The sequence below is a fragment of the Mycteria americana genome, chromosome 1 (genome assembly GCF_035582795.1).
Source record: "Mycteria americana isolate JAX WOST 10 ecotype Jacksonville Zoo and Gardens chromosome 1, USCA_MyAme_1.0, whole genome shotgun sequence".
NCBI lineage: Eukaryota > Metazoa > Chordata > Aves > Ciconiiformes > Ciconiidae > Mycteria > Mycteria americana.
This window is the reverse complement of record NC_134365.1, coordinates 85165439-85191614: the sequence shown is the minus strand read 5'-3', so window position 1 is coordinate 85191614 and position 26176 is coordinate 85165439. Positions and strand designations below refer to the sequence as shown.

The 26176-nt window shown below is 42.1% G+C and overlaps 1 protein-coding gene across 4 annotated transcripts in view; it reads left to right on the top strand.

Annotated features, from left to right (window-relative positions):
* The first annotated feature begins 4231 nt into the window (after positions 1 to 4231).
* RIMKLB (ribosomal modification protein rimK like family member B) overlaps positions 4232 to 26176 on the top strand; it is a 46872-nt gene continuing 24927 nt past the window's right edge. The window contains exons 1-3 of one of the 4 annotated variants that reach the window (XM_075509382.1): positions 4232 to 4587; positions 6081 to 6398; positions 12602 to 12822. In XM_075509382.1, coding sequence (XP_075365497.1) covers positions 12648 to 12822 — 175 coding nt within the window. In that variant the 5' untranslated portion in view covers positions 4232 to 4587; positions 6081 to 6398; positions 12602 to 12647. Of the gene's footprint in view, positions 4609 to 4654; positions 4815 to 5884; positions 6399 to 12601; positions 12823 to 26176 lie in introns of those variants that run through there. The other 3 variants (XM_075509363.1, XM_075509371.1, XM_075509354.1) reach the window with 3 other exon arrangements.

Below are 26176 nucleotides of genomic sequence, written 5' to 3'. Positions count from 1 at the left end.
AACTTGGTACTCTGGGCCATTGACACTGAGGGCACTAGCCAATATTCTCCTTGCACTATCAAATAGTGAGAATTTTGTCCTGAGAATAGATCTATAGGTGACAGGAGAGACCTCACCTTCACTGGCAAAGAAGAACAGGAAAAAAAAAAAGAAAAAAAGTCTTGCCTAATTCTAGGGAAGTATAACATCTACATCCAACTCAGCTGCAGTGACAACTCTTTAAAAAGAAGTCAAAAGCTTCTGCAGCAGTGGGCACGCCCTGAGTGATAAATTGACACCTTCTCCTGCTCCACCTTTCTAAGAAATAGCAAAAGACTTTCAGTACTCTCTCCAAACTGACTTAAGTTTCTAGATGGTGGGAAATTGTTCTAGAGATACAGGTTGTCCAACCTGCTCTTTCAGCTGACTCCCATCATTGCTCTCACTTCAATACTCAAAGTTCGTTTGTGCCCAGGTTCAACACACTACAACTCCAGTAGCTCAACAAACGGTAATGAAAAGGATACAAGGCTACAGTTTGCATGCGAGAGAGCTAGGAAGGCAAACAGTAGTTGGTGGAGTAAATTGTCACTGATAATAATAAGACCCAGCTGAAATATCCCAAATGGTTTGAGATATAGATCGAATGTCTTACTGTCACCATGCTGAATGTCTTTCCTGTACTTGTAGAATGACTTTCTCTCAGATGTCTTATAACCAAATGCATAGTTGTGTGGCCAAAAATCTACATTACAGAATTTCCCAGCTGTGCAGTTCTCTTCTTTCCACAAACTGCTAACCATGTTTGGGATGTGGAGGCACCTGCCTTACAGCTTGGCTGCTTATGGAAATATAAAAGAAAAAAAATCTGCTATTATTATATCACTGTAGTTATAGCTATATAAATCCTAATGTGGACCTTTTCTTTCCTCTTTGCTTTATACTATCTTAAAAACAGCATACACGAATCCAGAAGAATTCTTACTCTGAAATACATGTGCGTACTAGATGCTGTGCAGTGGTTGCACACATCTTCAGCAGAGTAGTGTTACCACAGTAGTTTTCTGTTAGTAAATTCCCCGTGTAAACAAACCCGTGCACCTCACAACCTGAAATTACAACTTTCAGAAGTGTGAACTTGATGCATGTGGGAACTGTATTCCAGAAGGTGTAGAATGTAGTAATTCTATCAAAGAAGGTATTGTTACTGTCAAAGTAACAAAAATACTGTCCAGCATTTTGGTGTTATTTATTTATTTACTTACTTACTTACCCTGCTGGGACTTGCCTATGATTGTCTCCTGCTCTCAAGTTGTACTTTCAGTTGCCATTTAAGCAAGCAATAGTGTATTTTTCCCTATACTGTTGTACAGAGTCAGGTGGATGGGGGCCTGGAATGCAGAAGTGGTCTCTGGCTTGCAGCCGTGGACTAACGAGAAGCCAGAAGTCTTGGCGAGCAACCTAAGCAGACAGGAGAGCATCAGATGATGTCTGGGTAAACATGGATTTTGGCCACTGACATCATCTGTGAGGTAGCCTTTTCTATAGCATATTCATGAGGCAAATAGTTTTCAGAAGAGCTGCCTGAATCACACCTGAGGTTTGGGGAGTAGGACCCAGATGTTTGCAGAACCAAATGGACAAACATACATACCCTTCAGTAAAGTCAGTCTCAGAAATGCCCAATGATGTTTGCATTATGAGTATTTTAACTATCAGCCACAATTTTGCAGCAGGTATACCAAAGGTAGAGCATATTATACTATGGTACCTCATTCTGCAGTATGAATGAATAAAGATTGCAGCAGATTTTAGGGCATTCTGTTTTGTAATACATAGGTTACTACACGATCAGTCCTATCGTGTCAGTTAAGTATCGGGGGTACTGCATGAAAGGTTTGGATGGCACATCTTTATCCTGCAATCGCAGGTTTTAGGGCCTGTCTGAAATGGTTCTGGATGTGTCATGTGTAGATGAACTACACTGGGGAGGCAAAAGGGTATGTAAAGTGTCTGTCGTTCAGGTGGGAGAATTAAGATAGTTAGGATGGAACCACCACACGCTTAAGAGGGAGAAGAAAGCAGGTTGAGCTGATTACATTCATGATAGGATGGGTGTTTGGGAGTATCAGACATGTCCAAGTGGGTATGTCCTGTCTTTGCAAAGTTGGGAGTATGACACAGATGGTTGAGCAACATACACGTTCCCCCGGGGCACAGGCTGTGCGTGCTCTATCTAGAGGTTATGGAGGCTGGTGAAGGAGGAATTCACACGAAACAGAATCAGGGCAGTAAGTTGAATACATTTGGTGGGTGTGGTGAAGCCTGGTGAGATCACACCTGAAGTACTGTGCCCAGTTCTGGGCTCCCCAGTACGAGAGGCATGGACATACTGGATGAGTCCAGCAAAGAAAGGGCCATGAAGATGATTAGGGACTTGGAGTATCTTCTCATATGAGGAAAGGCTGAGAGAACTGGGTTTGTTAAGTGTGGAGAAGAGAGGGCTCAGGGAGATCTTATCAACGTGTATAAATACTTGTCAGGGGGAGTGAAGGAGGTGGAGGCAGGCTTTGCTTGGTCATGCCCAGCAAACAGTCTTGTCTATTCAATGGGCACAAACTGAAATACAAAGAAATTCCATTTAAACACGAGGAAACCTTTTTTTTTTTTTACTGTGAGGGTTGTCAAACACTGTAGCAGGTTGCCCAGAGAGATTGTGGAGATACTCAAACCCTGACTGGACACAAGTCTGGGCAACCTGCTCTGTCTGACCCTGGGCTGGACTAGGCGGTCTCCAGAGATGCCTCCCAACCTCAACTGCTCTGTGATCCTGTGGCAACGGATGGAACGGAGCTCAGCATACCACATACGTGAATGACGATTCGTATATGTGTGGTTCGTATATGTGCCCCTCGGTGCCTGTGGGGCCATAGTGTGGGTTTGCTATGCACATGACAGATGTTAAACAGATCGATACCAGTGCATATCTGGGAATTCTTGGGAATATCCTGCTAACCGTCACGTTGGACTAGGCAGTCGGTTGTATCGGGACTGCCAGACACGTGACAGTTTTGTACAGGCAGCATTTTGTTTATACCACTCAGGTGAAGCAAATAAGGCAATTCCAGATGTAAGGTAGAAGCTAGGGGATTTTCAACGCGTGCTGCTGTGCAAGTAGCCGTATGTTGCAAGTGCCAGTTCAACCATTCATGGGAGTACAGGAGATGGGAAAGAGGGAGGACTGCGGATACTTGGGTGTTTTGTGTCCAGAGTATGCGCGGCGTGTGTTTTGGGGGCAACGTGCTGTCAACATGGAATATACAGCTAATCCGATATAGTGAATAAAAAGTGTGTGGTACGGAGGAAACTGAGTAGGTGTGCCACAGAAACCGATAAACAAGGTGTGTTTGTTAATGCATGGGATGTGTCATGGTCGTTGGTTGCCAACAGTATTATTTTAGAGAAATGATAGCAGCGAGGGATGATGCAGCCCGGGCTGCACACTGGGTATCAGACATGTCATGGCGTATGGCAGGTGGTGCGTGGGACAAGTCACACGTTCATCTGTCACACGAAGGACAAAAGGTTTCGGCTTTGCGCGCCATGTACCAACAGCAGCACAGACGAGCACGACAGGCGTCATACGTTTTGCCGTACCACCCGACGGCACTGCTGCGCTATGCTGTAGCCGGTCACCCGTGGCAGTGGGACCATGCCCACACCCACGGGCAGGCAGCCAGGGATGGAAGGTTGGGCGTGCGCCCCTGCACAGCCCGGCACGACTGCGCGGTGCCTGACTGGGCTGCAGGAGGAGCCGGGCGGGCACGCCAGGGCCACGCTGCTGCGGCTTGAGGCGTCTCTCGTCCCGGGCCCGGGCCGGGGCCTGCCACGGCGACCTCTGGCCGGGGCAGGTGGAGGAGGGCAGGAGCGGGCAGGAGGTCTCGGCCCGAGGCAGAGGCGGCCTCAGCGTGCGTGTGGTGCCGCCGCCCAGCCCCGGGGCGCCGAGGGCCCGGCGGGGCACGGCCAGCGGTGCGGTGCGGTTCAGTTCAGTTCAGTTCGGCCGCCCCTCCCCCGCCGCCTTCGCGCCCCCCGGGCGGCGCGCGCGGCGCGAGGCGGGAGCGCGCCGCCGCCGCCGCCCTCGCGCGCTTCCCCGCGCCCGCCCCACCCCAGAGCCGGGCGCCCCGCCTCGCGCCCCCTCCCCCAGCGGGTGCCAGCCCCGCTCGGCCGTTAGCGCCGTCGCCGCTTCAGTCAGGCGGCGGGAGCGAGCGCGGGAGGAGGCGGCGGCGGTGGCGCCCGCGTTGTGGCTGAAGCGGCGGCGCGGGGGGCGGGGGTGTCGGTGCAGGGAACAGCCGGCCTCCTCACCCCAGCCGCGGGGAGGAGGGACACCGAGGAGGGGGAAGCGGGGGGTGGGCGAGCGTCGCGTCGTCCGCTCCCCTTTAGGACCGCGCCGCCGAGCGACCGCTGCTGGCGGGGAGGAAGGGGCGAGTCTTCCCCGGAGCCCTCTTCGCCCCGCGGCTTCCCTTCCTGGGCCCGGTGCCGGAGGGGGGGGGGGCGCCGGCGGACCCCCGCGGGTCCCCTCAGGCTCGGGCTCGGCGGTGCCCGGGGCGGGTGAGATGTCGAGCTGAACGGGTGCGAGCCCGGGGGTGGGGTCCGCCGTGCCCGGGGGGGGGGGGGGCGGAAGGGGGGTTGGGACCGTCCCCTCAGCCGTCCCGCCCCGCCGCCGCGCTGCGCCCATGGTGATTGTGCATCTCTGCGCGCGGAGCGGGGCAGCAGCGCTCCGAGCTGCCGGCGCCTTCCCGCCGCGCCCGCGCGGGCCGGCCAGCCGGGGCGCCCAGGTGGGTGGTGTGCGGGGCCGCTTCGGGCGGGGGAAGCGGCGGCCGCTCGGTGTGCGCGGGGCGGGGGGGGGGGGGGGTGGGCGCTCCGCGCCGCGGCTGCCGGGTCGCGGTGCTCCCGCCTCGCCCAGCGCGTTCCGCGGGCGCGTCGCGCTCGGGTGTAGTGCTGCGTGTGCGTGGTGAGGGAGGTCGCCTCTTTGCCTCTCGCCTTGCGCACACTCGGGCTTGCACGCCGTGTGCGTGCGAACACACGCGTTCGTGGGTCCAAGCAGCCGCCGAAACGGGGTGAAAAACCGCTCCCGTGCGCGTGAATGTGAAAAATCTGCGCTTGCTGGGGGCAGTTTTTCACGTGATGTAGGGGGGTGTGTGTCTGTCGTTGAGTCTTACAACGAAATCTTTACAACTAGGTTTCTTCTCTTTTGTTTTCTGATGTTTAAAGAGCTAATTGACATGGGTGACTTAACTGTTTAGGATCTACCAGGGGCTCCGTTTTCAAAGTGTGCGACTGTTAATTTTTAACTCCGTCGTTTAAACAAGCATCCTCTAGACATGCTATTTTGGTCTTTCTTTTGATCACCGTTTATAAACGACTGTTTATTTTCTGTGGCAGAGTGGGGTCTAATGCATAAGAATATATGCTTCTGACCTGAAACATACTTTTTTCCAGTCTCCTCATCTGAATTCTAAATGGTATTCTGGGGGAGGGGTTTAAAGACTTACACAAATAAATAGGAATAGTTTCCGTAGGTTTTAAAACTTAATTTCTTCATATGTTCACGTGTAGATACAGATTTATCTTTCCTTTGAATGCACATTCTTCAGTAAAGGAACAAGCTGCTTAACCTTCTGGTTTTTTTTTTCCTTGAAATGGGTTTCTCTGGTAGTATATTTCTGTAAATTATTTAAAGTTGCACATAACCCCTAATAGTGTTCATCCCATCTTTTTATTTTGGCTTTGCTTACTGTCTTGTATGGTACCTTTTCTTCCGTTGGGATTTAGTTTATCTTTATTAGATACCTTTATATGTTTGCTTATGTCTAATAGGGATGTTTCTCCTTTTTTTTCTCCTTAGGTGTTGGTGACTTCAGAGTCATTTAGGGGTTTAGTTCTGAGGAAGCAGAGACACGAGGATTGAGTCTATTTTACATAGAAAGCTACAGCTCTTCACCAGTACTCTTCTTCCTCCTTCCCATCCCTCCTCCCCCGTAGGGGAGGACAATTTGGGAATTATTTTAACAGTCATTTACGCCCCCTTTCCCCCCCCTCAGAAATCCATCTTGGTCCCCGAGGCATCCGCTAGACATTGCCCGTTATAGTACCAAGAGAACGTTACCATCATCATCCCTTGCTTGCTTTGGGAGCTTCGGTAGTACCTTCCCCTCCTTTGGAGTGCAGTGCAGAGAGGCATCCAGAAGACTTCCTTGCCCACCCTTTTTGGTTAATAGAGGACCCAGGAAAAGGGGTACCTAGCACGACACGTGACCTCGTTAAGGGAGCCAGGACTGAAGCAGCACTTGGCACACTGAAGGAAGCACCCATCTTCGGTATCTTTTTTCGTCTTCCACTCCTTCCTCACCAAATTTCTGGTAAGTCTCTTCAGCCCATTCATTCATATGTTTCCCTTCCCCCACTCCAGGCGCTGGGAGAAGCATGCACAGAGACAGACTGGGGTGGGGGAAGGGAGGAGGGAAAACTGGCTGCGTACACACGGATCGGGGAGGAGAGGGGGGTATTGTACCACATTGCAGGGGAACCTGTGCAGAGGTGGAGGAACCTTGCTCCAGAAAAGCAGCTGGTGTGGGAGGAAATGGATGTTTTATTTGCACAGGCATGTGTGAACACACAGGCAGAGTGGAGGGGGGTGAAAAAGCTGAGAGCCTGTTGTAGGAAAAAAATACTAAGACCGAAGTAGAAGGATAGCTGATGCTGACCAGTATCAGGCTACTGTTGCAGAGAGGGAAGAGAATGGATTATTCACTGGAGATCAGGAACTGGGATGTGTGAATGAGGAATGTTATCACCTACTTGCAAGCATGAACATAGAGGAGGAAAGACGGGGGTGGGGGGTGGGGGTGTGTGGATGTCTGCCTTTTAGAGGCAATTGTGCCTGGAAGGATTGCTGCTAGCATCTTTAACGTTACTCAGTGCAAAGGTGGGGACAAGCAGATGAAAGCCATTGCAGGGAGTGCAGTTGCCCATCTGCGGGTGTGGGGGGTTGTACTGGGAATGAATGGGAACGATTAATATATTCCCATATCCTTTGACTGTTGCAGTCTACAAATCTCACAGGGAAAAGGAGGTGAATACCGTGATATGCTTTCAAAGAGGTGTGCTTGGGGTTCACCTGCCTGCAGTGACTTTAAATTCTATGATGCATTTGTAGAGGGCGGATGATAATGCAGCAGTATTGGACAGATTGTGCTGCAGCTGCTCAATATATTATATAAAATGCATTTAAATAAATATTTTAATTTTTCAGATTTTTCAATTTTAAAAAATGTGTTATTTCCAAAGATTCTTAAACAGTTATGTGATAATCTTAGGAAAACTGGTCTTTGGTAGGTAAGAGAGGAATTTTTCTTGAGGTTGTCCTTAAGCATCATCATGAAGCAGCAGTGTCAGGAATGAGTTGATTTATCTTGGATTTATTTTTCTAAAGCGATTTTAACAAGTGGTTGAAGATGTCAGTTTTTATCTCTGTATATATCAGCATGGGTTATATTCATCATTCATATGTATTTCCTTCAGGTTTTCTTTAGATGATCATCATTCTACTATCTTTGTGTGGAAAAAAATTAATTGTGCTTTATACTTGAAACATCTGTGAACTGTTCTCAGACCTGCTCTTCCTATGACATAGAAAGTTGTATTTCTGGGATGTCTGAAATACTGCGCTCTCCTCGTTAAGATGAGAGACTTCCGTGACAGCATATGATGGATCATATGCTGGGTCATATGCTGGCCGACCCTTCATTAGCTGTTTAACTGGTCTACTACCTAAGATTGACTTTATAATTCAGATCTGCCTTGAGGTATCTCCTAAAGGAGACTAACAAGCATCTGCCAACTGTTCTTAGGTCTTCAGCGTCTTGAGGTGTGGCCTCCAAAATAGCATTCTAGAAACTGCTGTAATGGTAGAGACAATTGGTTTATTGGAAGCGTGTACTCAGTTTCAAGCCTTAGCTAATTTATGATTAAAAGGAAAGCAAAATACCTTTTCCAACTTGAATAACACTGTCTGCAAACGAGTATTAAGGGATATGCATTAATGATAAACGCGAAGGTGCAGTGTTATTTCATAGTGAGGTGAGTGCTTGGAGCTATACTTTTCCTAGTTCTCCATTTTTCCCATGGCAATCATGGCTGTCAGTCTCTTTGCTCTTTCCTTCTCACTTCCATGAGATTTTTATTATCGTTACCTGAGCTGTAGGGATTAAACGTGCCTAGAGGTATGCTAAAACTAAGGTTAGATTTTACCTCTCTATTAACTGCTGAAACCCATGGAGTTGTGTTAGCTGCATAGTGCTGTAACTGAGGCCGAGAGTCTGAGCCAAGGTCTAAAAAAGAGGCGATTCTGGGGGGGCTGATGGTAGTAATTGTTCCGCTAACTTGTTTCCCAGATCACACTATGGGCAATGGGAGTGGGCTACAACATCAGATCACAGGCTGAGCAGCTGAGATGGCTAGATCACTTTGATACCTAATGCTACAAAACATCCGGGATTTCATTTGTCATTCCCATAGGGAAGAAATAGCCTAGTCTTTTTAATTTACAAAGGCAGTGAGTAGTTGCATTCTGAATAGGAAGGATGTGGAACGATCTTTTTGTGTACTAGATACCTTTTACGTTACACATTTATCAATAATACATAAATGAATTAGTATCTCCTAATAACTGGTTTCTTGTTTCAGCTTAGAGGAAAATACATCATGATGAAAAAGAAAAAGAGACTAGTCCATTTTTCTCCTGCTTTTGGGTGCTGAAGACAGGACAAGGAGTAAATAGACAATGGAGACCAATCTCCCATTCCTGGAGGCAGGTCTCTAAGGCTCTCTTTGTGAAGAGAAGACCCCTTCAAGGGAAAAAGAGTGGTCTTCAGAGAAGATTTCCAGATCTCTCTAGACAGCTGATCTGATTGGCTGAATTCCCTGTTATGTCAATAGAACATTCGCATATGATGTAAAGGAGAAAAGTAGCACAGTGAATGCTTTTATTAGAACAGCTGCGAAGGTGTACTACAGATTCAAGGAACGCAGGAGGAAATATGTCTGCATGTGATGGGGAGGGGAGGAAGCTGCTGAGTGAATGGCAGAATAAAGCCTAGCTTAAGCAATAGAGGGATGCCACAGCTCAAAGTTGAGGTGAGCGTTCCGTTCCCTCTATAAATTGCTAAGAATCTGTTCCACACAGCGTCTTTCTGAAGCAGATGCAGCAGTGTCTGCTTGGCTGGCATGACACACAGTTATTGTAGAGCTTTTACTTTGATGCCACCCTTTTACCTCTCCCAGTCTGTTTTATGCAGTTAAGTTTATGATTATTTTTTCCTTTTCATTTCATAAATCTATTATATAGTTATTGAAAGATTGTACTTACGTTGACTGTAGTAGCTTTGAGTGAAAACTGCATTTCAACTGGTCATCTTGAAGACATTTGAATATCTGCTCTTCCCCTTATATGTACTATACTTACTTTGCAATAGATGCTCTCATGGATTAGGACTTCCATGCACACCCAGCATTGTCTGAGGCTGGGTCTTTTAGATTGAAATGGGTGGACTTGGTTTTCAGGGAAAAATTCTGGAAATCGTATCCAACTTGAGAGCTTAATGCTCTTGTGCATCTGACTGCAAGGCAAGCTTTCCTCCTACAGGCCATTTTCTTGAGAATGTGGGAGGGATTGTTAAGATGTTTGGGTTAATAGGGTAAATTGCAGGTTTTGTGTTCTGTGAGACTTCTTACACAATCAAAATAGAGATTATAAGGAGAGACTGAAACTGTTGAGTAGATTCTAGTTTTAGGAGCAGAATGTTAGTGTGAAAAGGCTATTTCTTCAGGTGGAAAAAAATGTGGTATTGGGTTGGAGGTCAAGGAACTGATAGGATTACTAGTTTCTGCCTCTGCTGTTGGTTTGTAGCTTGATGTAAAGTGAATTTGTCAATCTTTACCTCCAGACTTGAGGTTGTTACCTGCCTGCCTCATGATGAGATGCGAGCCTTTGTATATACATTTATAAAACTTTTAAGATTTAGAGGAAATGAGACGTAGTATTAGGAGGGAAATGAATACCCATACCCAAGGCATTTTTATATGCCTGCTGGTTTAATGTGCTAATTGACATATCTGAATGGCTCTTCTTGAGGATGCTGTAGCTCCTTTCAAAAATAGAAGAAAGATGGAGGAAAGAAAAGGATATACCCTTTTTTGTTTCTTCTTCGACCCTTTGCTGATTTTTTAGAAAGTGCTGAAATGGCAATCAGGGAGAGAAGAGATGGCACAGTCTCTGCAGATTTAAGGGGGTGGAGGTGGGGCCACGTAGAAAAGAGATTTGAGAAAAATGGGAGCAGATCCCTGTTGGCAAAGAAATCAAGGGTGAGTAGCAAGCAAAAATGGGGAGAAGGGTGCCGGAGAGAAAATACTTGTTTCTTTTTCTGAAAAAACCCCAAACAAACAAAAAAACCCAAACAAGCTGAAAATCTGCAATGGCTTGTGATATTTTTTTTTTGTTTGTTTTATTTATGACAAAGTCTTAGTATATTTTTTTTTTTATGTACTCAGTGTTCTATAGCTGTTTTTTAAAATGAGATAGGCTAGCCTGTTAGGTAGAGCTGCTTTTCAAAAGAGAGGCGGTAGGTGGGGCTGTTTGGTCTCCCCAGTTATTCATGCAAATAGCAGAAATAAAGGTAAATTGACAAGAAGCCGCCTGAACTGTGCCATAGCAGTGCCATTTTTGAAAAATATAGCTTGTCCCAATTGTTAGCTGAGGATGTTGTCCCAGGAAGTTTTCTTTAAACTACCATGTAGAGAAATCCATTGTTGAGAGAGCCAGAAGTGGGGCAGGATCTGACAGTTGTCAGCCATTGCAAGCCCAAGCCGCATCTTGCCCTTTTCACTTTCAGCTGCTTTGAAGAAAAAAGGGGTTCTTCTGAGATACTGAAAAATATTCTTTACCACTTCCCATACCCATTTTCCCTCGGGGAGCAAACACTCCTTTTCCTGCTTTACCTTGAGCATCTTGACTGTTGTCAAAGGCTGGTCTGCATCTGTGATTGCCTTTCCCTAGCTTCTGCTTTCTTTCAATCTGTTAGTGTGAAGAACTGTAGTCCTTGGCTTTATTGTTGCTCCTCATTTACCAAAGCAATGAAAAAAAAGTCACAGTCTTTGCTTGTTGTCATTATGCTTCTCAGTACCAGAGATAAAAATGGCCACTTAAAATTTTATCTTCTTGTTAGGAAAAAGGTGTACTAGTAGAAAAAACTTGTTTTTTAATTAAAAACAAATCATCTTGTTCTTGTGGTTGTAGCAAAACAATCCTTTTGTCCCAAGACCTGCTGCAGAAACTAAAATTCTTTGTAATATTAAATGAAAGCAGTTGTATACCTATGGTCTTTCTGCATTTACATTTTCTGCTGACACCAGGTCCTGTCATTAGGACTACCAGGCAAAACTCCTGTTTCTGTTGCAGAGTTCAATTCTGTTGGAAACTTATGTAAGCTATATTGGTGAAAACAATGATTTCTACCTCCTTATTTTAATATGAAAGTTTAAAATGTGTCACAGAAAACAGCTCTGTTTTTCTCCAGAATTCTTTTTCCCTACACCATACTGCTTCTTGTTTTTCCTGAGTGTAAATGAGTACTCCATTAACATACCTGTAATTGTTTTACAGCTTTAAAATATTTTAGTATATAGTCAGAAATAGTCCAAGACCTCTATATTCAAAGCAAAAGGAGCAGTACCTTGCTGTTACCACTTCTAACACCATTGAAATTCTTCAATTTGAACTGTTTTTTCTGTTTTTGGTGCTGAATTCATTAGCACTGTTTATGTATAAAGGTGATTTAAAAAAAATTGCAGCAAGAAAGGTCTAGCACTGACATTCAAACCTTGATTTTGCTTTACATTACATGTATTAATGTTCGGTGGTGTTAACATTTTGTTGATGCTCCTTGTTCTGTTGGTTTTTCCATTAATATGTTCTGGGTAATACTAAATAGCACAAATGGCTAAATAGCTAAATAATGTGCTAAATAGCACAGCAGATGTGAAGTATTTGTGGGAGCAAATCAGTCTTGAAATACTTATGTAGAAAATTCTATTTTAAGGGATTTATTCCTTTCTTCTGGACTGCTTTTTTAACATAAAGAATTTGGCACACTCTGTTGTCTTCCATATATGGTGGAAAGGGATACCTCAAGTCTTGTCACTGATGTTTTAGCAGTACCTAGAAGAGGGGCTGAGTTATTTCCAATTGTAAGGAATTATCCCAGTCGTGAATGCTACCAGTACCAGTAGTTATGTCAAGTGTGTATTTCTTGTGGATGAAACTAGGATGAGGACCAAGCCCTGATTTTTAGCATTTACATTCCATTGAATGTAAATTGATTTGTTTCTGTTATTGTTACTTCTGTTGCAGATTAGGCATAGATGTTATTTTCCCTCTTGGAGGTTGGAAGTTGTACTCCATTAAAAACGACTGACTTGTGCAGAGGGAGTAGGACTTGGTACAGTGGGGAATATGAAGATAGGAGCCTATGTACTTTAACTGAGTCTCATCTTCTCCACCATCTAGAAGTTCCATTGCAAGGAAACCTTGAAGGTTGCAAGACAAGTCCAAGATGTGCAGTTCAGTTGCTCCCAGGCTGTGGTTCTTAACAGACCGTCGCATCAGAGAAGATTACCCTCAGCAGGAGATCCTGAGAGCACTGAAGGCCAAGTGCTGTGAAGAGGAGCTAGATTTCCGGGCCTTGGTGATGGATGAAGTGGTGCTGACCATTGAGGATGGAAATCTTGGTGAGAATGAGCTAAGGCTGTGAATGTGCTGAAAGGGTACTTGGAAAAAGATTGTAAAATGGAGCATCTGTACTCTTTAATAATTAATTCCATGTGTGCCAGAGTACCGTACCTCATCTAAATCATGTAGATGTATATGATATCATGTTCTTTAGCATTTATTGTCATAATCAAATATAATTCTTAACTTTGCTAATTTGCATTAGAACTATATTTGCTTTCCTTCTGTAGAACAGAGAGGAGGATTGCTTTAGTTTGTTGATTCCAGGGCAAGGACTACAGGATCTCTGAATTAAGAAGAAACTATGGCGTTTCATTTTTGCATAGGTACTTGAAGTTTATGGGTCACGTTTAAGAGTTTCAAGGCAACTTTTTTCTTCTCTTTGTGCTCTGACTCCAAGATAGCAAACACATTTGAAATAAACTAAAAGGGGTTTTCAATGGACAGTACAAATTGTCATGGAGCTAGAGGTAATAATGTGACATAACTAAAGCATGCTGCTGTACAGATGTGTAATTACATATATGCCAAAAAAGAATGGGGCTGAAAAACAAAGTACGTGCATCAGAGTAATTTGAACTATTACTACAGCTTAGTGTTTTAAACTAAATTGTAAGATTTCTGTTCTGTTTTCCTATTAGCTTTTTTTTCCTATGGCGATTAAAAAGGAAAAGCGAGATGTTAAGGTGTGTTAGAAATGTTAAGTAAAATGATTCTGTAGATAGTAAGCTTATGTTATTGGAAGAATATTAATACCACCGATGTCAAGCTGTGTAACATTTACTATTACAATTTTTTTTTCAACTTTTTAATTTGGATTTCCTAAAGGAAGGATACTGCAGTGTTGTTTTGTACCTTTTCCTCTTCCATTTCTCTTCCCCATATATCAATCAAAAAAAATTATCTCTGGAGATCCAGGGAAGAATTAAATTTCTGAAAGTTGTATTAGAATAATTCTGTGTGGGAAGAAAATATAAAAGTACCCTCAGCCCTGAAGAAGAGGCTGCCATGTGATCTTATACCTTGTTCATTATTGGGGAATCTATATAGGAGGGAGATCTTAAAACTGACTCCGGGGAAGAACGCTGGTCAGAATTTGTACCTTATTGTAGCATGAATCAATCAAGCATAAAACAAATGCATGGCAAAACAGGATTTTTGATTCTGGTATTACTAAACTTTTATTTACATGTTTTGTCTTTTATTCTGAGGTGTCTGATTTTTATCAGAGACTTGAAATTCTGTAGGATGTCTTCAAATCAAGGCAACTTCTTGTCAGAAAGTCTGAACACCTTATCGCTCTGACTGTGCTGTTCTTTGGACAGCGTGTTGTGCGAAGGCAGCCATCCGGGACTGTAGCTGCAGCCTGTAAGATGCATAATTGGTCCTTCAGCATTTCAGTATTGTCTTTATTTCTTGATGTTTTCTTCGTTCCGGTCTTCTTCCTGTTTTTGGGGAATTAAATATGGCAAGCATGAATTGTGGGCCTTTCTACTCTCTTCCATTTAACGTCTCCTAATGCTGCGTGTATTGCAAGAAGAAAAGATAAAGTACGCAAGTTGGAAAGCTGATACTGAGGAATGTGTAGTACAAGAATGAGAAAAATTAAAGAAATGACTATGAAGAGAATACAAAAAAGGAAGTTATTTTCATACAAAGTGTTCATTCAAAAACTATGTAAATAACTGACCTTTTGAAAGGGAGTAAGATAAAAATGGTGAAAGATTCCAGATAGAAATTTCCTTATAAATAATCTGGACTGGCTAATTGTGATTTTTTTTTTTTTTTTTTTGGTGTGTGTGTGAGTTGTCTTATATCAAACAATTCTTTCTCTTGGAGAGAGATGAAAAGTCTCCCCTGTTAATTTTCCAGTGTTCTTTTTCCTTTGCCTACATGTTTTGATACAGATTTCTGGTGGAGGACACAAGGAAAAGTTTTGTGTTTCATTTTCCTTGTTAAAGTCCTCAGGTGGCCTAGAAAAAGGTGTCCTGGAGCAAAATCCAGGAGGTAATGCATTCTGTACCCTTTCTGTTATCTACTGTTGTGTGAGGGGTCCAGGTTGAGTAAAATTTTGTATAACGTAGAGGAGTTGAAAACGAGAATGTATCTTCAGTGGATAATAACCTGCTTTTGCTTCCAGTTCTACCATTATTTGTGTTGAAAGCTTAGCAATACAAGGCTCAAACTCTGACGATAATACATGGTATTGGAGGAAGTAATAGTTAGGCTTTCATATCCTCACACTTGTGATTAGAGCTTTTTTTTGTCCTTTAAAACCTAGGCAATTTCTTAAGTAAACTGTTAAAAGAATGTTAACTTTACAAAGTCAAGTTGGAAATTACAGGATGCTATTTAAAACTTTAAAAATGTGGTATTTCTATAGATGATATAATGAGTGATACTTCTTTGTGGACTTGCTGACTGTCAGGAACATTGCTGAAGACGTCAGAGACCAAAAATTCAGCATAGGACATCAAAAAGGTTGAAATGATTTACCTCACAGAGGTAAAGTAGGGTGAAAAAGACAGTTCTAAACTTAGGAAAATTGAGCAGAACAGTGGGATATATACTGAAATCGAAAATTTGCCCTTCCACAAATTATGTGGTGTATGCCTTGAAATTGGAGCACGTCGCTGTAAATATCACTGAAGCTCAGAGCCAAAGACAGATGTGGAAAGCTTCTGCGATGCTGAGACTCTTACAAAATCTCTGTGTGTCAGAGAATGATAAGATTTGCCGTGTACCTGACACGGCCAAAGGGAGAGGGAGAGGTAGGGTTATTTCAGTCAGTGGACACAGCAGTAGCGACTCCTCGAGGCATTACTCTGCTGTACTGCAGGGCTGGATGGGAAGCGTGGCTGGATTCCTAGGCAAGCCAACAGTGTAGCCCCAGCAGTCCTGCTGGTTCCTTTTCTTTCGCAGATGAAACTGGGGATGACCCAACATCCCAAGCACCCCCCACAGACCCAGTATTACTGGCCACACGAACCTGCATGCAGCTCAAGATCCACATTAGGTGCCTCAACACAGCATGAGTCCAAAAATGATTGTAAATGCAAGTTGAGAGATGTAGAATTAAAGTTTTTCCTTTAGGTTTAAAAGGAAACTCTGAAACTGATTTGTGCTTAAACTGTTTTGGAAATAGTTTAAGTTCAACAAATAGTTTTTGAAAATAACTATGGTTTATGCTTTATTTAAGTCAGTGCCTGTTTCCCCAAGCTATGCATTCCTGTTTCCTTTGCACACTGGCAGTAGTACTCTGTAGATCTCCAAGGCAAAAGCTGAGTTAAAATAAGTGGAAAAGTCCAGCTGCATAAAACAATGAATGCTTTTCTGCTTCTTTGGTGGGCTGAACCTGCTGAAATAGTTACTGAATCAGACATGCACAACATTGGTGCGCAGGAAGGGACAGGAATGCGTGTATGGAAAAAAGTGGAGGGTGATATTGCAGCTATTCTGATTGGAACTGGCTCAGCTATAGCATGGCTGTAGCCTAAGTTTAAGAACAAAATTCTTGAAGCTAAACCAGCCTAGTATGATATACTGCAGAATGGAGCAGCCGTGTTCCTCTTGTCCCTTTCCAGCCTTCCTGTTGCTGCTTGCCTTGTATAAGGAATTCATGTCTCTCTTGGCTTGCTTTCATGTTGTAGCTAAGCTAATCTAATTCAAAAAAAGGTTGACCAAATTCTCTGCTCATTTGCAGGATCTGGCATTTGTGTGAGTTGAGTTGGCTAATCCAATGGAACATTAACTCCATCCAAATAATTAACAATTTTCTGTTGGAATAGCTTGCTGCATAAACCCATTTTGTGGTCACAGAATTGCTAGCTCTAGTACAGGAGGGCAGGGGAGAATGGGATTTCTCTTTTAGGGAATGGCTCGTATTTATGTTGATTTAGTTGTAGCTTCAAGGCATACTTTAAAACAGAGGAATTTTCTTAGGGTTGGGATGCTTGATAGTGTCAGCTTTAGGATTTTTTTGTGTGTGTGTTTCTTTGAAGCATTTGGTATTTATTGCTGTAAGGAAAGCACTGGGTTACGAAATTAAATGGCTAGTTGCCTAATCTAGTTTGGCAGTTCCTATATTCATTTGAAATATATAGCAGGTAATTTAACAAAACTCTGCATGACGTTTTCAGACACACATCTGAAGTCTTAACAGCGAGTCAAAACGTGTAATTTTAAACTATTTGTCTAAGTTTGCTAGCGCAGTGATACAACAGACTTGGGAAATTTGAAACTAGACAATTTAAAGCTTGTGAGCAGGAGTCTGCAGGGTGGGATGGGGTGGAGGTGGAGGAAACCTGTAGGGAATAAGGATGTTATGAGACTTAGTGGACAAGAGACAAAAGATAATGCATTGGTTGTCTTGTGTTTCTGAATAGAGCACTCTTTTTCTCACTCGTATCTAGGACTTAGCAGTAACCTTCCCCACAGACTACACACCTTACCTGTAGGGAAACACAGTTCAAGAACTGTTTGTGGGTGAAGAACGTGCTAGGGAAATTTGGATCTTTCCTTTGTTAAAATTATATACAAGAATATCTATTGAAATTTTTTGCTACCAGAATAGTGGAAGTTGGAGATCACTGAGCCAGCAACTTACCAATTCTTTTATTGTAGGTTTTTGGAATCTCCATATTTTCTGATGCTGTCCTGTGAAGGAAAATAGTTTTAAGGAAAGTTGCTTTCATGAACTTTCAACTATTACAGGTGCTGGAGTGAGTGGAATTAGAATGTTGTAAAGCATAGAACAAAGGGTGAACTTTTCCCAAGACTTCCTTGGCTTTTCTTTTGGGAATGTAAAAGCAAGTGATCAGCCTAGGTGAGGAATAAAAAGGACATGATAGTCATCTGTTCTTAAACAGTAATACTTTGTACATGGTCAGCTGGCTTTTCTTAAGTCAGATGGATGTCATCTAGGAACTGATGTCTTGTCTTAATTTTTTTCTGCAGAGGAAGTATTTAGAAGATAGATTCTTTTAACTTGGTAAATGTTGCTGGTGTGTTGGTTTAGGCATCAGGGTTTCCTGTGTGGGCCTGAAATTTGCAATATTAGTCACTATTTCGTTTAAGTCTTTAATCTTGCAAAATCTGATTTTGTTTCATATGATCTGTCCTTCATTTCTAATTTGGTCTGAACTAGCAACAAATAGTTGTGATCTTTGATTTTTTTTTTTTTTTTTCCTCACACTGGGTTAGATAGCATTGGAAATAAACATGGAGGAATCAGGATAGTTGAAAGATTTCTGTAAAGTAGAGAAAGCTGGGGAAAAAGGGTAAGGTTGGATAACAGATTCCTGTGTTTTCAGTGTAATGGTAAGAAAAGCACTCTATCCGCTAGATCCCTGTTAAGAGAGGGCTTTTACATCTACGGCTATATCAAGATATCAGGGCTTTTACACCTAGGGCTATATCAAAATATCAAAACTCTTTATTTTTGAATCATCTAAAGACCATCTTCTATCACACAATAGGGAACATAATCACCTCCTCTTCCTGCTGACTGTTTCAGCAGTCCCCTGGCACTTGTTAGTCCAGCAGTGCACCTTACTGTAAGAGCTTTTCCTGCGGTGTGCAGCAATGGCTCTGGGAGTGATGGAGCAGAGGCAAGTGGCCTTGGCAAGGTGCCTTGTTGAGCACTGCAGAGTTGGCTTGTTTCCTGCTACTAACAGCAGCCAGAGCAGCCATTGCTTCTTCTGCAGAGTTGGGAAATTGGCTTGTAACTCAATAGTGAGAGCTGGAGAAGAAACTGCATTGTGTGCGAAGGAGTGGAAGGTGGTGAGACATGAAGTGAATTTTGTGTGTTGAAAGTACTGAGCTCAGAACCACTTGAAAATCTGATGTTCTTTCACTGTGGAAACTGATCACTTGCCAGTCTGATTGATGTTAAACCTTAATGAACCATAAGCATTACTAGTAGGCAGCTATGGACTGTGTAGAGGGGATTCTGGAATGGTAGCTGTGTTTAGAGGTGGGTGACTATGTGATGACCCAACATTAGATACCTCAGACAAACACATCTGTAGGAGAAAAAACATCAATTCAAACATTTGCTTTATTATCACAGAAACACATTTTAGTAACAGTGCATTTCAACAGCTGCCACATGTTTTAGGAAGAATTGTTTTCTTTCGGAACTGTGACACCAAACACAACTTTCTTCTGATGCATATAGGAAATAAGGATTTATACTCTGTGACCCTGGGTGTCCTTGCAGTTTTCTTTCTTACTGTCAGGGATTTTTATTTTTGCATGAGTGATCGCCTGTTATCTCAAGCTGATGCTAAATAACGAAGGCTAACAATGAATTTGATCTTCTCAAAATTGTTATGTTTCTTCAGTAAGTGTTGGTATGTCATCAGTGCTAGATATGGGCTCAGTCCAAAGCTACCTTTGCAAGGTGGAGAGGTAGGAATGTTTCTGCATGGAAATATTTTATTATGGTCATTTCAGAAGGCTATGTTAAGGACTGAAGTTTTTCATTTGCACGTGTTGTAGAACAGTCAGCCAGGAAAATCAGACTTGTAGGGCATATCATCTTGAACATACGTGCATGTCATCATATCTGAAAATGCCATCAAGCATTGCCAGATATTTTAATTGTTGTAAGAATTCCCAGAAATAGCCATCTGGGGGGAAAAACAATGTAAAAAAGACAAAAGCAAGATGAAAGAGGTGTTTCCATACATCACAGTCAAGAAATGAAAATCAGCCTAATATTTCACAAGACAGTTTAACTTGCTGGGGGTTTCTGTGTCACTTTTCCAACAATCCCTGTTCTGTGCTGTGTCACCTAAGCAAGTTGTGCTGGCACAATTGTCTGAGCAGTTGCATTGTGAACCAGGTCTGCATACTGGTGTAGTTTTAAACCAAATCAGCCTCTCCTTGATGGAGGGTGTTTTTTTAATGCTGCATCAGTCCTCCGAGGCAGGTAACAACATGACTGTGTAAGCAGTAGCGTGCTGCAGCACTTAAATAAGGAGGGCAAAGTACGTGTGTTGCGGTGTGAGAGATTAGGAGATACCACAAGTATTGATGTGAAAAACTTAGATTATGAAAGTGACAACTGTGCTTGCTTTACTAGATTTATGATCAGAGAAGTACTCTATTACCTGTTCTTTAAGCAATGACAGTAGCTTCAGTTTTCTCCACCTTTTTTCCAAGTCTGGTTGTTATCCTTTTGTGAATGATGGGCAGTTGATTAATCCTCAGTGACTGTGAATATGAGAGAGACTGGTACTGCTGAACTTTGTTCAGTGTTGAGATGGGTCTTCCAGTGTGCAGACCTGTGTTTTAAGTGATATGGACTTCTAGAAATGCAGTGGCCGTGGACAAGTCCCTTTATTTTCTTATTCTTATAGACTCTGTCTATAAAATGTGGTGAAAAACCAGTTTCAAGAATTACACTTTCCTTTTATATCTGCCCTTTGCTGCATGAAAAGACTGGAACGAAAAGGAGAATAAAAAAAAGGTGTCACTAATGAAACTGTCACTCACTTTTTATTTCCTTGTATTGTAAATAATTAACATTTACAATGTCACAAAAATCTGTGGTGGTGTCCTTTTAATGATTGTTCTTTGAATGGAAGAGCTTACATGATTTCTGTATCCGTTAAAGGTCCAGTCCATTTAAGGATTAAAAGTGTTTAATCCTAAACACGGAGAAATACAGAGTTTTAGAATGCCTTTGTAAAATGCCTCCTAAACATGGAGAAATATGGAGTTTTAAAATGCCTTTGTAATTGTCAAGAGTTTAAGCAAGCTTTGGTAAGCAGAATGTGTTATATGTACTCTGACAACATGCGCAGAATACCTGAGAACAAAGGTATTCTGCTCATGTTGTCAGAGAAACCCTGCTAGAATTACACTGCTTAACTGCTTTAACTAATAGAAGGCTTTTCCTATCATACAGAAGGGTTTTCTTGCTCTGTACTTCCATATAGTGCAAGTATTGAACTGAGGACTGGCTTGCTGTGCTTGTTACTCATCTTGACACATCTGTGAATAAAACGTGGATTTTTTTTTTTTCTTTTCCTGAGAGGGCATGCTTCTGTGTGGTGTCTTGTTTTCTTTTGTTGTTGTTGTTGTTTTTTGTTGGTTTGGTTTTTTGTGTGTAGCTTTTTTTGTTTGTTTTTTTTTTCTTTCAGTGAAATTGTACCAGTGAAGAATTTGGCTTCCAGACTCTAGGAATATATTTACATGAAAGAGAGGAGAGGGGAAGAGAATGTGCTCCTTTCTAAGCTAAAGTAAAAAAGTAGTCCAATGGAATACTTACACTGTGTGCTTAACATGAAGAAAGTTCTCTCTGTTTCAGACACATGATGTTGCATGATATAGGTAGTAATATTGGAGAACTGAACATGCCCAGTACTAGCACAGTGGAAGAACAGATACTGGAAGAGACAGACTAGTGATTTGATCCATTTTGGCAAGTGGTGAGGTAAAAAGAGTAGTTACGCCAGTGTTCTCTCCTGGATTTTTTAGCTGAGAAGGGGAGTGGGCTGCACTGACACAGTAAATAGGGTAGATGATTTTGTTTAAATTAATAGTTGTAATGTAACATCACTGAAATAATATGCTCAAAATCCATGCTTTCAAACCCTGTTTCTTGGCAGTTTCTATCTAAAGAAGAATTAGATCTGCTAGGGAAACATAGCAGTCAGAAGATCAATAAATATCTCCCTTGAGTTCTAAGAACTTGATTTGAAAGTGTCCTCTAGGTATCTAGCCTGTTGTCTTGTTGTGTTGATACAATGCTGTGGAACTTCTGGGGGGGATTTCCTTTTAATTTAAGTTTTTGCAAGGACAGAGAGGAAGTTGATTGTAAAAAGTTGTGTAAGTGTTCCCTTTAGTTGTTCAGAATATAAAAGTATTTATTGTTTGAGAAGTAGTTTAGGAATAGAAATAAGTAAGTAGCATAGACAGAGCTGTTGGATCACAACACAAATGTGATTCTCATTACAGGTCTCTCTTATATGCTCACCATTACAATGCTGGGCATCCCCAGTCACTGGGAAGGCACAAGGGTGTTTAAGCCAGCTCGAGCTCATTGCTCTCTTCAAAGCTCTTTTGGGTAGTCGTTCAGTTTTTATGCTCTGGGTTGGGCTGAGCCCTGTATATGCTCCCCCATGCTCGTCTAGTTATCTCAGGAAGACATTCACGCTCTTGCTGCTCTGCTGGACAAACATTTACACAACCAGTTGGTACACTCAACTAAGAGTCAGCTAATCCCCCTAACTGTTACAACCCTTTATCTTAAAAAGCCGTCTTCCGGTCCCCTTTGTCATAGTATAAGGTCAGCTTTCTTTGCCACAGGTGTGGTCAGTCACTTCCAATGTTCTTCCCACAGCTTCATGTTACCCTTGCCCATCTCCACTGAGCCTTCTCAGGAGTTTGTTGATCCATCACATGGAGAGAAGAGCTGGCAGTGTATAGAATCTAGAGTTTGGGGCATTTGCCTGGGTGTAAGAGACTTCTCTTACAACTTCTGTCTTAGGTGGAGGAAGTAATGGAATACAAGTGTATTTCTTCCCAGGTTCATGCCCTGACCTTAGAGATGTAACATTTTCATCTTTGACCTGGTAGATACTTGCTCTACGTAACACAAAACAGATTCATGTGAACAGAGAGAGACCAACTTAGGAAGGCTCTGTAGCCTAATGACTGTGTCAATATTTGGATTCCATATCCAAGTAACTGTCCTTGAATGATGAGGTAAAAGAGTATCTCCACCACCACCAAATGCTTACTGTGAAAAATGCCAAAATCCCTTTGTGAACCTAGTATGAAAAGTCAAGCTGCTTCTTCCAAGTTTCTTTTTATGCTTCAAATGTGAAGCCCTTGAATTAATGAATTGATTCTCTTGCTTTCCCCCACCCCCAATAAAAATTACTGACTTCATTTTCCAATTAGCTCTTGAAGCTGCTTAGACCACCCAACTGAGAATCATCTGAGGATTTAATTTTTGGTAGAAACATTACTTAAATAGATTAGAATGAATTAAATTTGGCACTCAAGGGAATCATGGCTTTTAGTGCTTTTGTTAGTCTGTTTTTGCTATACTGGGACCATTTGTTCAAACACTATTTTACGAAGTGACAGTACCATATATCATGATGGAACATAAATGTATATGTTGTTTCAGTACAGAATAGTCTGACCTATCAGTAGTTGATAGTTTTTGGAGATTGAGATCACAGATTTTTTTTTTTTTTTATTTTGTAGCTGTATAACTCAGTAGTGACTGTGTAACTCGATAGTCCCCAAATAATATTAATCTGAAAATTTTAGGGCTTTTTGAAAACACAGATTAAATCCTCAGTAATATTCTTGTAGTACAAGTGCAATGGTTTGCCATGTTTACCAATGCAGGAACAATGTATAGGAAATTTAAGAGATTTGTCTAAGGCACCACAGTAAGTAGAAGAGTTGATTTATGCCTATGACTAGATTGCTAGCTGCTTACTTCTATATACTAAGACTAGTGTTTCTAACTTAATTTGCTCGTTTTATGCTTTGACATCTGAATGGGTGACCTAATTGCTGAAATTGCTGATGTACTGACATTATGCTTACTTCCTATGAAAGTCAGGATTTATTTAAAAGTATAATTTCAGACACTCAAGACGGTAAATTGATGAGATGTCCTAATCTGTAATGCCTTATTCCCCGCTTTCCAATAAGAAGAGCATATTGCTTGCTTTTCTCTCTTATGTCTGAAACAAAACAAAAACATGGTTTCATCTGTTGGCCAGGCAGGTGACACTGATACAAACCTGGTACTTTGCTTAGTTTGGGTGAAGAAATCTTGGGTTTTAGTACTGATTCTTTTCTTGAGCAATGTACTGTATCTGATGAAACATTGTATGAGGTGTTTTTTGACATTCCAGATGGGTCTCGTATCACCCATCTTAACATTACAATGGGCAAAAACTTTCCGTTATAAAACAGATTTTTATTGCTTATAATTTGTCCTTCCTTATCAGTATACACCCCTCTCCCCCACCCCACCCCCCATCTCTTAAGTCTTAAATGTCTTTTTGAGAGAGTTTTGGAAATTTTCTGCAAAGTGATTGAGTGGAAGGAGGGCACTTCAAGGAAAAAAGAATACGTTTTTCTGTTTTTGCCTAAATTTGTAAGGATGTTTTTGGAAGAACTAGCTTGGAACAGGAACTCAGTTTGGCTGAAGTGACTTTTGCTTGTTATACCTGTGAAAGTAGACATAAATTTGTCCCACATTATTACCCTTTCAAAAAATAGTCTGTTAAGCATCTTAGAGGCTTGTTTAAGCTTCACAGCTAAAACATTTGAAACATACCCCTGTATTATGTAATAAAAGGGCTTCTGGTGTTGTGACCTTGTCTGCTGTGGAATGGGTTACAGTTTGGTCTAAGCACACAATTTAAAATGGAGATTTTCTTTCATGTTGGTTGTATCTCCTCTTGCTGACAAAAAGACCTGAATGGAGTAAATCACTCCATTTAAACATAGCGGGGACAGGAAGAGTGAAGTTGTTTTGGGACTGGGGACTGTGGTGTCAGTGGGGAAAAATCTGGTGTGAAGGCAGCATGCTTTGCAAACATGCTGGAACAAGAAATGGTAACAGGAAGTGATTGCAGTGAAACTCTTGCTAGATAATAAATTGCTTCCCTCAAGAAGGAAATTAGAGCTGGACACCAGTGGGAACATGGGTTGTGTGTTGAAACTTCCTTGGGAAGAGATGCAAACTGAACAAGGAGCCTCAAATGGAAAACAAGCTTGGAGGCAAGGCAGGAAGCTGAGTGGTTAGAGTGGTATTCAAAATTGTAGGCAAAGAAGCTACTTGATAGTAGGAGAAATCTGTGGTGTGGAAATTAACTGGAAAAATAAGGAGAATAGAATGAAGGTGGGACAGAAAGCAAGTGGAAGCACAGGTGTTATGTCTAGGGGGATGAATCCTATGGGCGGTGAGTGGGAAGTGAGAAATTGGGGCAAAGCAAGCTGCATGCAGTAGTTGCTGACTTCCAACGCCTGGAGTGGAATCAAACCTTCCAGAGCTTTTGTCTCCTGCAGAGAAACATTCCTCTGCCAGTTGGTTACACAAATATTTTCTGACAGTGGAGTCCATTCACCTTAAGTGCTGGTCCACATAGATGCTGCTGACCCAGTGGTGCTGACACTTAACTGTCGGCTCAAGTGTCAAAGGTTTGTATGGTAGATGAAACTGTTCTAACCCTCATGCACATGACCCCACCAGGGTCATGCATGTTTTACTTAGATGCCAAGTGATGAAGTTTGCTTTTGATTATCTGCACATGTAAAGATAAAATACTATTATGAGTAGCAACACCAAATACCCCCAAATTAGAAAAAACAAATTGCATTTTTGACTCCTTTATTGTGTATTTGTTTTCAGATACTACATTTTAAGTTACTTGATCAAATGCTACTTTTTCATCAGCCTCCTTAAAGTACAGGGTGTTCTGCTCTGGAAATGTAACTTATAGCATAGTGAAGGAGAGGGCAATTTGTAGGATGCCTTCTTTCTGCCTTCCAGCAGAACATTGCTGGAAGAAAAGTGTTAGTCTGGTGATTTGAATTGAACTGTTCGGAAATTGCCTTTAATTGCATGTTTTTGCATTTTTTGAGTGCCCAAACTTTGGGTACTAGAATCAGCTTTGTGAAAGTGCTGAATACTTGCATCCACAAATAAAATCAATTGGAGCAGCATCAGCAACTGAGAAATCATGGTCTCCCAAATGTGGCATCTAGAACTTCTTCTTTAACACTTATCTCTGGGTTTCCCTTCTCCATATGGGAAACTGGTAGAATACTCACTGGTTTCCTGTGGTGTTGACAAAATAAATTCAGATTGTGAAGCACTTAGATGTGATAAGCACAATAAATAAAACTCAAGAAGAAATTAATAATGGTGTGTTTCAAGCAAGGATTTTAGTACACCAATCCATGGACTACACACTGAACAATATAAAAAAATACAGTGCTGAGTAGCTGCTTGTTAAGTGAGTGCTGTACCTTCTGTGCACATTAGGTAAATGCTGTGGGGAAAAATAATGTTTGTTTGTGTAATTGAAGACAGTATGTGGGTGGGGTAGCAGATCAATGCTACAGACATATCCTTAGTTGTGGCTTTTTCTAACCTTTATGTGCTTGACTTTGTGGCTTCAATAGTTTTTAATGTAGTTTTTTAATGTAATATTGTATACACACATTCTTTATAAATAATGTATGTGCAGTCACATAGGGACTGTGCTGGATGCATCAACACTGTTTACTAGCCAGGCTGTGGAAAATGCAGATGTAGGGAAAAACAGGAGAGATGCAATGATAGCCGATTACTTGGGTAACCCA